The sequence below is a fragment of the Berghia stephanieae genome, chromosome 8 (genome assembly GCF_034508935.2).
Source record: "Berghia stephanieae isolate SIO BIC M18660-M18661 chromosome 8, UCSD_Bste_1.3, whole genome shotgun sequence".
In the NCBI taxonomy this organism is placed as follows: Eukaryota; Metazoa; Mollusca; class Gastropoda; order Nudibranchia; family Aeolidiidae; genus Berghia; species Berghia stephanieae.
Window position 1 is genome coordinate 1,163,911 of NC_088367.1, and position 15,346 is coordinate 1,179,256.

At 41.6% G+C, this 15,346-nt stretch overlaps 1 protein-coding gene and 1 long non-coding RNA gene across 2 annotated transcripts in view; one reads left to right on the forward strand and one right to left on the reverse strand.

The window, feature by feature from the left end:
• The window catches only part of LOC144977997 (uncharacterized), a 32,038-nt gene that overhangs the window by 420 nt on the left and 16,272 nt on the right, over window positions 1-15,346 (forward strand). Inside the window, exons 2-5 of the mRNA XM_078923406.1 lie at window positions 4,129-4,394; window positions 9,403-9,600; window positions 9,989-10,153; window positions 11,085-11,247. Of these exons, the coding sequence (XP_078779532.1) occupies window positions 4,146-4,394; window positions 9,403-9,600; window positions 9,989-10,153; window positions 11,085-11,247 (775 nt within the window). The 5' untranslated portion in view covers window positions 4,129-4,145. The remainder of the gene's footprint in view (window positions 1-4,128; window positions 4,395-9,402; window positions 9,601-9,988; window positions 10,154-11,084; window positions 11,248-15,346) is intronic.
• Window positions 252-1,756, reverse strand: LOC144977758 (uncharacterized). The gene is made up of 3 exons (XR_013646396.1): window positions 1,508-1,756; window positions 1,080-1,178; window positions 252-745 (listed from the first exon to the last, which is right to left on the reverse strand). It is a non-coding gene; the product is annotated as an uncharacterized LOC144977758 (long non-coding RNA).

The window sequence follows — 15,346 nt, forward strand, 5'->3', positions numbered from 1 at the left end:
ATTCAGGTTATGAAATATAATCAAATATCATTTATTTTCCAAACAAACAACATATTTTGCAGATTATTTACAAAATTGATTGCAAATTTCCTGAAAATGAGTATTTGAGAGGGTCTTAGAGACGAGCAATTTTTCTGGAAAAAAGGGGCATAATCCAGCATTATTCGACATAAAAGAATTTAACAGCCTTTTTGTTTGTCCATAATGTCATATTTCTTTTATGGTTGAGAAAAATAATGACCATAATAACACTTGAAATCATACAGCTGATTACAAATATTACATATTAGTTCAATATTTACGTAATATGAGTCATATATATGTGAACAAAAAATATCACAAAAAATGACAGTTTCAATTTCAAATTGGTCTGCTTTACTTCAAATGAGTGATATTGACTGATTAAATGAATTATATGGTTCATTTTACATTCCAGAATAGTAATTCACTCACAAGTGACATATTTATTTCACAAAACTGCACTTGTAAAGGCATTTGATTATATAAATCAGAAGAATAATATTTGCATTTTTTTTTAGAAAAGTCACTGTAAATTTTGAAAACCATATGGCAATCTTCCACAAAAATAAATAAATTACAAACTCAAACTTCAACACATCCGGCATACAATAGACCAGGGACAAGTTCAGACCAAAAAGGTGGGACAGGGGTTGTGGGACCAGGATCAAGGCGCACTTTCTTGGGTTTGGAAGGGCCAGGAATCTCATGAGATGGAATTTGAGACCTGAAATGAGATGAATTTTTTAAAAAGAAAAAAAAAAGAATTAGAATTGCAAAAACAATTTTAATATAAGTCAAAGGTAAACCAAATAAACAAAATATTGACAGTTTGACTCAGTCCATACACAAAAGTAACAAAATTCAGTATATCAACTGTTTGTCATTCTCATGTTCCCTGTGAATCCATGAAATTCTTACCTTCACTATTTGTGAGCCACATACTAAAACATTGCTTCATACCAACCATTTGAAGCAATTTATAAACTAATGATAATTTCTAGAATGTCATACTTCCAAAGTGCATCTGAATAGAGTATAATAATATGATTCCTGCTCACCTTTCGTAATGACTTCTTTTACTTGTACTCATAATTGCAACACCAGGGATACGAGTGACATCTTCCTAATCCTCATCTTGTACTTGGATTTGGGTCTCACTGCGTTAAAAAGAAATAAAAAAGAACAAAATTCTGTTAAAAGCTGCTCTCACAAAACATCACAATCTTCATTTCTAAAAGTCAGAAATAAAAATAACGTTGTCTCACTCCTTGGCTCTCTACTTCTATTGTCAGCCATGTTTGTTTACATTTTCAGCTAACCACTTGCCCAATTTCTATGCTTCGTAAATGAGGTGAAAAGTGAAAAAATAAATAATAACTTAATAGAAACTGATAAAAGAAAGATCAGGGTTCAAGAGGATGTACGTTTTTTGACTTGAACATGATGTCAGAGGATGTAATTGTGAAAAGTTGAGAAAAATACTTACTCGTCAGGTTCGTCATTCGAGTCCAGATTTGGTGAGTAGGGCAGGTCCCCATCAGGCATCATATTCTCGGGAACAGCAGCGTAATTTTCATCGTCACTGTCTTCATCCATATATAAGATATCGTAGACCTCTTTTTCGGTACAATAAGTCATTGTAAAATGTATATAATTAGTTTATTTTGAGTAAATTCGTGAGTAGAGACGACAAGTTGACTGTCAAAACAAGATGGCGGAAGTCGAGTGACGAACCGAGTTACTGACACAAATACTTTCGTATTTCTTGTGATTTAGGAGGAAAAAATCAAATATTCTTAGATATTTTGTAGTTTTTATTGTATAAAATTAAGTAAACTATTATAAAATCGCCATTTGGGGGCATATTATAAAGCGCACTTAAAGCGAAACGAGAGGAAAGAATAAAAAAGATAAAAAAGAATTAAGATACTGCCTTTTGTCAAAGCCCGACCTATACTGCCTTTTAAATAAAACGCTCAATGCCCAAAGTCATATTATTCTCCTTTCTCTGCACTTTTCGCGGCCGCAAATAGCAAAATATATAATGAAGATATGTCATTCGTGTATCTTTTGCAACACGCTCATGGCAAATCAAATAAATCTTCCAATCATTACACAAAGACACTCTTTTTTCTATGCGAGGGCAAATTGATTGTTAACGTTAATAATAGCGACTAAGAATTGTAATCTCCCAAAGACCATGAATATTTAGATCTATGTTTTGTTTTTTAAGGAGCTTGCAACACATTTAGGTCATATCAGTGCCAGGAAAAATGGAGAAATTGGAGTTCTAGAATTACAATTACAATTAAAAAGTACCCAAGAAAAAGTAAGAAAAAGGGGAATAATAGATCACCGCTTTTGAGGGTATATCTAGTCATCTTCGGGAGTTCTAAACCGTGACTTGCTCGCTCACTCGCCCTCCTACGGACTGACAACTGATAACTAAGAACGAACAGCTTCCACCCACGTTACCACGCTTCACTTTCGAGCCAGCTTCCACTTCCGACACTTCCTGTGATTGCGCAGGCGCATTGTGTCAGGAGTCCGAATTGCCACGGGAAGCAATTCAGACTCGGGTCCGAATTGCCACTTCGTTTTTTAAAACAAAATTTTCTCTTTCCTTTATTTTAAGTGTAACTTTGAAACGCATCCTTCCACTTCCGTTATCGCACTTCTTCTTCTTCTTCTTCTTCTTCTTCTTCTTCTTCTTCTTCTTCTTCTTCTTCTTCTTCTTCTTCTTCTTCTTCTTCTTCTTCTTCTTCTTCTTTCTCTAGGTACTTTGGTAAAAAATTCAAATTGGATTGAGCTCAATGAAACCTATATCATTTTAAAGTGCTTTTCAACACGATTCTAATGATACCAAAATTGTGAAAATCAGATAATCAGAAGAAAAGTTATGTTAGTTTAAAGGCTGAAATATGGTCTTCTATTTGCCTTTGTTATTTACCGATGGACTTTGTGACCTGAAAAGTGTTGCATTTCCGGTAGTAACCACCATTTGGATTTCAAAACTGGTCTAAAATGGCCGCTAATATTTGAGTAAGGATTTTGCTGGAACGAATTTCATGGATGCGGTATACAACTTTGCCCTGAATTTAATTTTATATAAAAGTTAAGATGTTAAATAAACGAGCCAGCATGAAATTTTGATTTACCAAGTTCTAATCTTTTAATTATCCAAAGCTAAATTATACCCTACTTTATCCATAATCAAAAGTTATACTAAATTGTCATTGATTTTAAAATAAACTACACCAAATGATAGAGTAATTTCTCCTGAAGAAAATAAGACATCAATCATTAAAATCCACCCATAAACAAAAAATCAATGGAACTTTTTCTGAGACCCATCACTCAAAAGTAAAAAAAATCGGGTCACAGCCACTAGCTCATTTATCGGCTCCCTGCTGGAGGGCCAAATGGACGTTTACCAAAGTACCTACTCTCTCTCTCTCTTCCCTTGCACGCACACACACACACATTCGGACTCGAGTCTGAATAGTCTCCTGTGGCTATTCGGACTCGAACTCAAATATGCATGTGCATACAGCAGAGGGGAGGACGACGCAATGTGGGCAATAGGCACGTACGGTCAGAGACTGGAACCAGCTTGACTCTAAAGTGACCGAAGCCACTACAATTGATGCTTTTGTGGCAAGTTGCTATGCAATTACTTAGACCTTACGCAAACCATCACTGACCAACGTTGACGACCCCTGAATGTCCCTGGAAATTGATTTTAGACTAACATTTATAAACAAGGAATACAGAGCGATTAGAAAGCAGTTTTATATTTGCCATAATAATCAACCAATTGATTGTGCGCAATCAAAGGAAGAAGAAGAAGAAGAGGGTGGGAGTGACTACCTGTTGATAGTTACTAAAATCGTAATTTTGAACCATTTGTTTTAACTAACAAAAACATATGCTGTTCAAGGTGAGTGTTAGTAGTATGAGAAAAGGAAGCACAGGATAGTGATCGACTTAATGTTGAATGCTCTGTTCCATTAGGAGACGAGATGCTCTTGAAGGTGGAGGTGATGACAGAGAGAATTGGAGAAATGTGATGGACTTATATTTCATTTGTTTCTATATATTTTTCAGTGATTGACTATGATAAAATGGATTCTGGAAAACTGTTTATAGTTGCCATATTGTTTGGCTTGGTTGTACAAACTGAAACTGACATGGATGTGGATCGTTTTAATGAAGGCAAGCGTCAATTTGAACTCCTGCGATACAAATCTGAGATGCCTCGCTATGGCCAATGCTGGGTTGATGCAATGACGATGATACAAACTGGTTGTAAGAGACTGACAGATGAGACACAAAGTCGATTGGCCCTGGCGTATCTCAACTGTTTTCTCAGAGTAAGATCTGGTCAATTGTATTTGTTAATTAAATGGGGAGATATTCCATATGCTTTGATTGCGTTACAAACCTCACAAAATAAAGTCCTGATAATTGTAGACGCAAAATTTATCAGGTTATTAAAGGTGAGAAACTATGTATCACCTGGAGACATGTCATAGAGAGGGACCTAAGTCAGAGTGGTCTGTCCCTCAAGGTGGCACCAAAAATAGCAGCTGACAGGACCAGGTGGAGATCCCTTGCAATGCCTCAAGTGCCAGCAGGCCTGGAGAGGATTGAGTGAGTGAGTGAACTATGTAAAATGGGTCCCTGATAGCTCAGTTGATAGATCACCCGCGTCATACACAAAGGGACCTGGAAGGATCTCAGGTGAAGTTGGGATTCTTTTCTAATCCGACTATGTGGTCTTGTGGTATGACACTCACTTTCGGATCGGAAGGTCCAGGGTTCGAGCCTCACGCTCGGCACATAGTTGAGTCCTTGGAGAAGGCTATTTACTAACATTCTCTGACCATACTTAGGTGTAAAATGAGTACCTGGTTGTTAACAACGTTGTCTGTGTCAGAAAAATTGTAATATTTCTTAACAGGCACCATGTCCTGTCCTACATGTTAAATGTTGCTGTTGACAAGGGACCCCTTGTAAAGCACTTTGAGCACATTTAGTGAATATTGCGCTATATAAAGCTCAATTATTTTTTTTTAACCCTCCTGTCCACCCCTCAGTGATTGAGTAGCTGGGTCTGTTAGACGAAAAGTACTTTGCACTAGATTAGCGTCTTATTTAAAAATTAGCAAGCTATTGCTACTGTCTGTTTAACATGATAAAATATGGAGAGAAAAATAAAGTGAGTAGATGTGACTCATATATAAGGGAACAACACAAAACATACAACGTTTCGGCCCTTGGCCTTCGTCAGGAGACAAAAAACATAAACACAAATATGTAGATTTACACAATATCACATTTCGTCAAATGTGGAAACAATGTAAATGTATGGAGAGGGTGTCGGGTGTGGATGCAGGAAAAGGAAGGTGGGGAGAAAAAAAAAAGGGGGGGGGGGGGAGAGAGAGAGAGAGAGAGAGAGATCGAATGGAGAGGATATGTGTGTGTATGCGTATGTGTGTGTTTGTGTAGAGTAACCTCTGACTCCATGAGCTTTATGGCTCTGACTCTGAAGGACTACTTAACTATATATAGTTACAGTTTGAAATATTAATGGTTGACACTTACAGAGTTTCTCCCAATGATGTTATTAACTCTAGTACCGCATTGGGGTCAATCGGAAATAACAACTGGTTCCCAGTACTTGCCCAGCAAGTTTGAATGATGTACCTAAGATATAGCGTCACTCGGGTTTGATCGCGTCATTTCATACGTCAATAACTAGCGTCATACTCAACCCCAACAGCTTAAATAAACTGTTTGCTGATTGGATGAAACTAATAATATCAACCAATCATACTTCAGCTTTTATTTCATAAAGAACACAATGGAATTTTTACTGAATCAAGGTCGGGTCTGTGTTTCTACAACTGACGCTCATGTGGCTCGGAAAAGGTGTGTTACATTAAAACCACCGTTGCAGTATTGTGGTCGGATTGGTGTGTTACATTTATACAACGGTCGAGGATCGGGGGTTAATAGCCTTAACGTTCGCAGTTTCTCACTTACAGCTTAATTTAGATTTTTTCCATCATAATCAATCCACATTTATCCGAAAAATGGTGAAAACATTTTAGTTTTACTTACTGGCAGATCTCTTTCCAAAGAGAATTTCAGTAAATTTGTTCTGATGGAATGATTGAAATGGTTGAGATGTGTGTTTTAGATCTAGGTTGTTTTCGTTGGGGAGGGGGGGGGGGGGTTGTTCATTTTGGAAATCAGGTTTGTTTCATGCAAAGAAAATGAAAATGTTTGCATTGCCAGTTGCAGGTCTGGAGATTGTTGGGGTAATGTTTGTTTACAATGGGAGTGGGGATTGTTTACAATAGGAGTGGGGAGTGTTTGTTTACAATGGGAGTGGGGAGGGCTTCTTTACAATGGGAGTGGGGAGGGCTTCTTTACAATGGGAGTGGGGAGTGTTTGTTTACAGTGGGAGTGGGGATTGTTTGTTTACAGTGGGAGTGGGGAGTATTTGTTTACAATGGGAGTGGGGATTGTTTCTTTACAATGGGAGTGGGGAGTGTTTGTTTACAGTGGGAGTGGGGATTGTTTGTTTACAGTGGGAGTGGGGAGTATTTGTTTACAATGGGAGTGGGGATTGTTTGTTTACAATGGGAGTGGGGAATGTTTGTTTACAGTGGGAGTGGGGATTGTTTGTTTACAATGGGAGTGGGGATTGTTTGTTTACAATGGGAGTGGGGAATGTTTGTTTACAGTGGGAGTGGGGAGTGTTTGTTTACAATGGGAGTGGGGATTGTTTGTTTACAATGGGAGTGGGGATTGTTTGTTTACAATGGGAGTGGGGAATGTTTGTTTACAATGGGAGTGGGGAGTGTTTGTTTACAATGGGAGTGGGGAGTGCTTCGTTACAATGGGAGTGGGGAGTGTTTGTTTACAATGGGAGTGGGGAGTGCTTCTTTACAATGGGAGTGGGGAGTGTTTGTTTACAGTGGGAGTGGGGAGTGTTTGTTTACAGTGGGAGTGGGGAGTGTTTGTTTACAATGGGAGTGGGGAGTGCTTCTTTACAATGGGAGTGGGGAGTGTTTGTTTACAGTGGGAGTGGGGAGTGTTTGTTTACAGTGGGAGTGGGGAGTGTTTGTTTACAATGGGAGTGGGGAGTGTTTGTTTACAGTGGGAGTGGGGAGTGTTTGTTTACAATGGGAGTGGGGAATGTTTGTTTACAATGGGACTGGGGATTGTTTGTTTACAATGGGAGTGGGGAGTGCTTCTTTACAATGGGAGTGGGGAGTGTTTGTTTACAGTGGGAGTGGGGAGTGTTTGTTTACAGTGGGAGTGGGGAGTGTGTTTGTTACAATGGGAGTGGGGATTGTTTGTTTACAATGGGAGTGGGGGGAAGGGGATGTTGTTATATGATTTACAATGGGAGTGGGGATTTTTGTTTACAATGGATGGAGATGTTAATGGGAGTGATTTTGTTTACAATGGGAGTGGGGATGTTTGTTTACATATGGGATGTGGGGAGTGTTTGTTTACAATGGGAGTGGGGATGTTTGTTTACAATGGGAGTGGGGAATGTTTGTTTACAATGGGAGTGGGGAGTGTTTGTTTACAATGGGAGTGGGGATTGTTTGTTTACAATGGGAGTGGGGAATGTTTGTTTACAAAGTGGGACAAGTGGGGATGTTTGTTTACAATGGGAGTGGGGAGTGTTTGTTTACAATGGGAGTGGGGATGTTTGTTTACAATGGGAGTGGGGATTGTTTGTTTACAATGATGGGAGTTGTTTCATGGAGTGGAGTGTTTGTTTACAATGGGAGTGGGGATGTTTGTTTACAATGGAGTGGGGAGTGTTTGTTTACATATGGGATGTGTAGTGGGTGAGTGTTTGTTTACAATGGGAGTGGGGAGTGTTTGTTTACAATGGAGTGGGGATTGTTTGTTTACAATGGGAGTGGGGAGTGTTTGTTTACAATGGGAGTGGGGAATGTTTGTTTACAATGTGAGTGGGGAATGTTTGTTTACATGGGAGTGGGAGTTTTGTTTACAGTGGGAGTGGGGATGTGTTTGTTTACAATGGAGTGGGGAATGTTTGTTTACAATGGGACTGGGGAATGTTTGTTTACAGTGGGAGTGGGGATTGTTTGTTTACAATGGAGTGGGGATTGTTTGTTTACAATGGGAGTGGGGAATGTTTGTTTACAATGGGAGTGGGGAATGTTTGTTTACAATGGGAGTGGGGATTGTTTGTTTACAATGGGAGTGGGGATGTGTTTGTTTACAATGGGAGTGGGGAATGTTTGTTTACAATGGGAGTGGGGGTTAAGGATGGGTGTTTGTTTACAATGGGAGTGGGGAGTGCTTTGTTACAATGGGAGTGGGGAGTGTTTGTTTACAATGGGAGTGGGGAATGTTTGTTTACAGTGGGAGTGGGGGTGTTTGTTTACATGGGAGTGGGGATGTTGTTTACATGGGATGGATTGTTTGTTTACAAGTGGGAGTGGGGAGTGTTGTTTACAATGGGTGGGATGTTTGTTTACATGGAGTGGAGTGTTGTAATGGTGGGGAGTGTTTTTACAATGGGAGTGGGGATGTTGTTTGTTTACATGGGAGTGGGGAGTGTTTGTTTACAGTGGGAGTGGGGATGTTTGTTTACAATGGGAGTGGGGATGTTTGTTTACAATGGGAGTGGGGAGTGTTTGTTTACAATGGGAGTGGGGAATGTTTGTTTACAATGGGAGTGTTACTGAGTGGGATGTTTGTTTACAATGGGAGTGGGGAGTGTTTGTTTACAATGGGAGTGGGGAGTGTTTGTTTACAATGGGAGTGGGGAGTGTTTGTTTACAATGGGAGTGGGGAGTGTTTGTTTACAATGGGAGTGGGGATTGTTTGTTTACAATGGGAGTGGGGAGTGTTTGTTTACAATGGGAGTGGGGAGTGTTTGTTTACAATGGGAGTGGGGAGTGTTTGTTTACAATGGGAGTGGGGATTGTTTGTTTACAATGGGAGTGGGGAGTGTTTGTTTACAATGGGAGTGGGGAATGTTTGTTTACAATGTGAGTGGGGAATGTTTGTTTACAATGGGAGTGGGGATTGTTTGTTTACAATGGGAGTGGGGAGTGTTTGTTTACAATGGGAGTAGGGAGTGTTTGTTTACAATAGGGGTCTGTCAACTAGTAATGACATCCAAAAGTTTATGATAACAGCTGGATATGCAAGCCAATTCTCTATGTGTGTTTTAATAAATATGTCTGGGTTAATTTTAAATACCTTTTTGTTACTTTTCCAATACGTTTGTGGGATTCCAAACGCTTACAGTTTGTAGTTATACATGTCATTGTAAAGTCCTCAATCTTCTTTTGTATTTTCTATTTTTTTACTCAGTTACAAGATCTGGAGACATATCCTTGTCATTCTGACATGGAGATTGGGGAATGTACCAAGTCAATCAGAGAGAGTGACCGCAGCTCTTTCACAACCTTTTTCACTCACACCCAGAACATCTGTTACTTCCTGCAGGCTCAAATCTGGCATGAGGAAACGGAGCTTACCATCAGTCGTCTTGCTGATCGGTCTTCGCAGGTTTGACTCCTTTTGCAATAAATGATCATGTATATTGACAGCATTTTTACTTTTCTTTATGAACAGTGCAGTGATTTATTTCTTCCTCCATAAAGCCATGAAATTCTATAGCCATAATCTATCAATTGAATGTGGTAATTGTCTGTAGACAATAGCCATAGCCTTATAGTATAATATAGTTATGGAACAATACACAATGTGATTTACCTTTAAACCCGCAGTACAGGGTGGGGTGCTCCAATTGGAACACCCAAAATGGCTCTCTCAGCTCAATTGTTTCTAATTGCCTCACACCAAGAGTAATTGTGAAAATACTCTTTACATTGCAATACTATCTAACCTAATTTTTGTTTTTGTTTTTGTTAAATTTTGAATCCAATAACTGTAGGTAGCCTCTCAGTTGGAAGCCTCTCATCGCCTCCAAGAAGACATGCTAAATTCCCAGAGTCAAAGTCTGCACAATCAGGAACGACTGATGGACGGAACTGACACTCTGAGGGGGATCATCAATTCGTCCTCTGACAACATCCGGGCACTCTTTGAGGACCTTAAGGTCAGGATAATGTCTGGATGAGGATGATTGACTTTTTATATGTCAGTGCTGATGGTTTTCCTTGGATCCGAGGAAATCCGCGATTTTTGTGGCAGAGGAGGAATTTCCTCTTATGAAATAAATGACATTTTCCTCGATCAAATTTTGTGGCTTTGAGAGATTTGATGTGTAGTGGAACAAACTGGTTCAGTGTCTCCCACTATCCAGAAGATAGCTAGAGTAGTTTATCATCTCAATGGCTCTAAAAGTGGGGGGTTAGTGAAGTAAACATGTGGCGTAAAGAAAACCATTCATAATTTTCCTCCTTTTTCCCTTTTTGTCACCATCAGCACTGATATGTCCAATAAAATCATTTTTTAAAGATATAAATATAGATTTTTAAAGTCTTGTATTATCTTTGAAGTGTCTTCTTACTTTGTTTTCCATTGAAACTGTTTTAAACTGAACCATGTTCAATCTTTTTCTATTAAAGCTTTCATTCACAATTTGTTGATTTTAAAAAAAAAATTTTTTTTGGTATAGTTTTAAATGATTAAAATCTTATGAGGGATCTTATAGCTCTGCTTGTAGAGCACTTGCTTAACCTGCAAAAGGACCGAGATTGATCTCAAGTGAAGTTGAGATTTTTTTTTCTTTAACTCACTCAATCCTAGAGATTTTTGCTACTTTTCAAATTTAGAAAGAAGTGTATTAAAACTGAGCATGTGCATAGATAGTTTTATTCAACAACCAAAAACTGCAAAAACCAAAAACACTAGCTTTGATACTACGCCTATAAATTGTCTCAGAAAAATGTATTAATAAATAGGCATGGAGTAAAAGTAACCCCGGGTAAACTACAGATATAGTCGGTGTTAGGGTTGAGTGAGTTAAGATTAACTGTTTATCTATATAAACCATAAGATTAACCGTTTATTCTTTTTCTATAAAGACATCAACCCTAGAACAGCGTCAGATAATTGGTGACGTGTTTGACCAGCTCCTCAATCTACAGAGTACCATCCTGGGAGAAGTGTCCGGATTCTATTCTCTCTTTTTCTACATTCTCTCTCTCCTGGTTTGTTATCTCATAACCTCCACGGCAAGAACCTCAGGTAAGGTCAGTTTATTTCCGTTTCAAGCAGTGAATAGAGTCATTTGTATTAAATCAGTTTTACGGTATTTATGAATATTAAGTAGTAGTAGTAGTAGTAGTAGTAGACCTTCAGGGCCATTTGGCCCATGGAACTGGAGTTTATCCTAGTTTCTATAGTGTGAAATGGACAATAGCAATTGCTTGCTATCCTTTTGATAGGACACTAGTCTATCGTAAAGTACATTCCACCTAATCTAACAGACAGGAGGGTCGGATAAAACCTCGATTGCACCCGGGATTGAACTCGGTCCCTTTGCATGTGAAGTGAGTGCTCTACCAACTGTACCGGGATTGATCTTGGTCCCTTTGCATGTGAAGTGAGTGCTCTACCAACTGTACCGGGATTGATCTTGGTCCCTTTGCATGTGAAGTGAGTGCTCTACCAACTGTACCGGGATTGATCTTGGTCCCTTTGCATGTGAAGCGAGTGCTCTACCAACTGTACCGGGATTGATCTTGGTCCCTTTGCATGTGAAGTGAGTGCTCTACCAACTGTACCGGGATTGATCTTGGTCCCTTTGCATGTGAAGCGAGTGCTCTACCAACTGTACCGGGATTGATCTTGGTCCCTTTGCATGTGAAGTGAGTGCTCTACCAACTGTACCGGGATTGATCTTGGTCCCTTTGCATGTGAAGTGAGTGCTCTACCAACTGTACCGGGATTGATCTTGGTCCCTTTGCATGTGAAGTGAGTGCTCTATCAACTGTACCGGGATTGATCTTGGTCCCTTTGCATGTGAAGTGAGTGCTCTACCAACTGTACCGGGATTGATCTTGGTCCCTTTGCATGTGAAGTGAGTGCTCTACCAACTGTACCGGGATTGATCTTGGTCCCTTTGCATGTGAAGCGAGTGCTCTACCAACTGTACCGGGATTGATCTTGGTCCCTTTGCATGTGAAGCGAGTGCTCTACCAACTGTACCGGGATTGATCTTGGTCCCTTTGCATGTGAAGTGAGTGCTCTACCAACTGTACCGGGATTGATCTTGGTCCCTTTGCATGTGAAGCGAGTGCTCTACCAACTGTACCGGGATTGATCTCGTTCCCTTTGCATGTGAAGTGAGTGCTCTACCAACTGTACCGGGATTGATCTTGGTCCCTTTGCATGTGAAGCGAGTGCTCTACCAACTGTACCGGGATTGATCTTGGTCCCTTTGCATGTGAAGTGAGTGCTCTACCAACTGTACCGGGATTGATCTTGGTCCCTTTGCATGTGAAGCGAGTGCTCTACCAACTGTACCGGGATTGATCTTGGTCCCTTTGCATGTGAAGCGAGTGCTCTACCAACTGTACCGGGATTGATCTTGGTCCCTTTGCATGTGAAGCGAGTGCTCTACCAACTGTACCGGGATTGATCTTGGTCCCTTTGCATGTGAAGCGAGTGCTCTACCAACTGTACCGGGATTGATCTTGGTCCCTTTGCATGTGAAGCGAGTGCTCTACCAACTGTACCGGGATTGATCTTGGTCCCTTTGCATGTGAAGCGAGTGCTCTACCAACTGTACCGGGATTGATCTCGGTCCCTTTGCATGTGAAGCGAGTGCTCTACCAACTGTACCGGGATTGATCTCGGTCCCTTTGCATGTGAAGCGATTGCTCTACCAACTGTACCGGGATTGATCTCGGTCCCTTTGCATGTGAAGCGAGTGCTCTACCAACTGTACCGGGATTGATCTCGGTCCCTTTGCATGTGAAGCGAGTGCTCTACCAACTGTACCGGGATTGATCTTGGTCCCTTTGCATGTGAAGCGAGTGCTCTACCAACTGTACCGGGATTGATCTTGGTCCCTTTGCATGTGAAGCGAGTGCTCTACCAACTGTACCGGGATTGATCTTGGTCCCTTTGCATGTGAAGCGAGTGCTCTACCAACTGTACCGGGATCGATCTTGGTCCCTTTGCATGTGAAGCGAGTGCTCTACCAACTGTACCGGGATTGATCTTGGTCCCTTTGCATGTGAAGCGAGTGCTCTACCAACTGTACCGGGATTGATCTTGGTCCCTTTGCATGTGAAGCGAGTGCTCTATCAACTGTACTGGGATTGATCTTGGTCCCTTTGCATGTGAAGCGAGTGCTCTACCAACTGTACCGGGATTGATCTTGGTCCCTTTGCATGTGAAGCGAGTGCTCTACCAACTGTACCGGGATTGATCTTGGTCCCTTTGCATGTGAAGCGAGTGCTCTATCAACTGTACCGGGATTGATCTTGGTCCCTTTGCATGTGAAGCGAGTGCTCTATCAACTGTACCGGGATTGATCTTGGTCCCTTTGCATGTGAAGCGAGTGCTCTACCAACTGTACCGGGATTGATCTTGGTCCCTTTGCATGTGAAGCGAGTGCTCTATCAACTGTACCGGGATTGATCTTGGTCCCTTTGCATGTGAAGCGAGTGCTCTACCAACTGTACCGGGATTGATCTCGGTCCCTTTGCATGTGAAGCGAGTGCTCTATCAACTGTACCGGGATTGATCTTGGTCCCTTTGCATGTGAAGCGAGTGCTCTACCAACTGTACCGGGATTGATCTTGGTCCCTTTGCATCTGAAGCGAGTGCTCTACCAACTGTACAGGGATTGATCTTTGGTCCCTTTGCATGTGAAGCGAGTGCTCTACCAACTGTACCGGGATTGATCTTGGTCCCTTTGCATGTGAAGCGAGTGCTCTACCAACTGTACCGGGATTGATCTTGGTCCCTTTGCATGTGAAGCGAGTGCTCTACCAACTGTACCGGGATTGATCTTTGGTCCCTTTGCATGTGAAGCGAGTGCTCTACCAACTGTACCGGGATTGATCTTGGTCCCTTTGCATGTGAAGCGAGTGCTCTACCAACTGTACCGGGATTGATCTTGGTCCCTTTGCATGTGAAGCGAGTGCTCTACCAACTGTACCGGGATTGATCTTGGTCCCTTTGCATGTGAAGCGAGTGCTCTACCAACTGTCCGGGATTGATCTTGGTCCCTTTGCATGTGAAGCGAGTGCTCTACCAACTGTACCGGGATTGATCTTGGTCCCTTTGCATGTGAAGGAGTGCTCTACCAACTGTACCGGGATTGATCTGGTCCTTTGCAGTGAAGGAGTGCTCTACCACTGTACCGGGATTGATCTTGGTCCCTTTGCATGTGAAGCGAGTGTCTTCACTTGTACCGGGATTGATCCGGTCCCTTTGCATGTGAAGCGAGTGCTCTACCAACTGTACCGGGATTGATCTTGGTCCCTTGCATGTGAAGCGAGTGCTCTACCAACTGTACCGGGATTGATCTTGGTCCCTTTGCATGTGAAGCGAGTGCTCTACCAACTGACCGGGATTGATCTTGGTCCCTTTGCATTGAAGTGATGCTCTATCACTGTACGGGATTGATCTTGGTCCCTTTGCATGTGAAGCGAGTGCTCTACCAACTGTACCGGGATTGATCTTGGTCCCTTTGCATGTGAAGCGAGTGCTCTACCACTGTACGGGATTGATCTTGGTCCTTTGCATGTGAAGCGAGTGCTCTACAACTGTACCGGGATTGATCTTGGTCCCTTTGCATGTGAAGCGAGTGCTCTACCAACTGTACCGGATTGATCTTGGTCCCTTTGCATGTGAAGCGAGTGCTCACAACTGTACCGGGATTGATCTTGGTCCCTTTGTTGTGAACGAGTGCTCTACCAACTGTACCGGGATTGATCTTGGTCCTTTGCATGTGAAGTCGAGTGCTCTACCAACTGTACCGGGATTGATCTTGGTCCCTTTGCATGTGAAGCGAGTGCTCTACCAACTGTACCGGGATTGATCTTGGTCCTTTGCATGTGAAGCGAGTGCTCTACCAACTGTACCGGGATTGATCTTGGTCCCTTTGCATGTGAAGCGAGTGCTCTACCAACTGTACCGGGATTGATCTGGTCCCTTTGCATGTGAAGCGAGTGCTCTACCAACTGTACCGGGATTGATCTCGGTCCCTTTGCATGTGAAGCGAGTGCTCTACCAACTGTACCGGGATTGATCTGGTCCCTTTGCATGTGAAGCGAGTGCTCTACCAACTGTACCGGGATTGATCTGGTCCCTTTGCATGTGAAGCGAG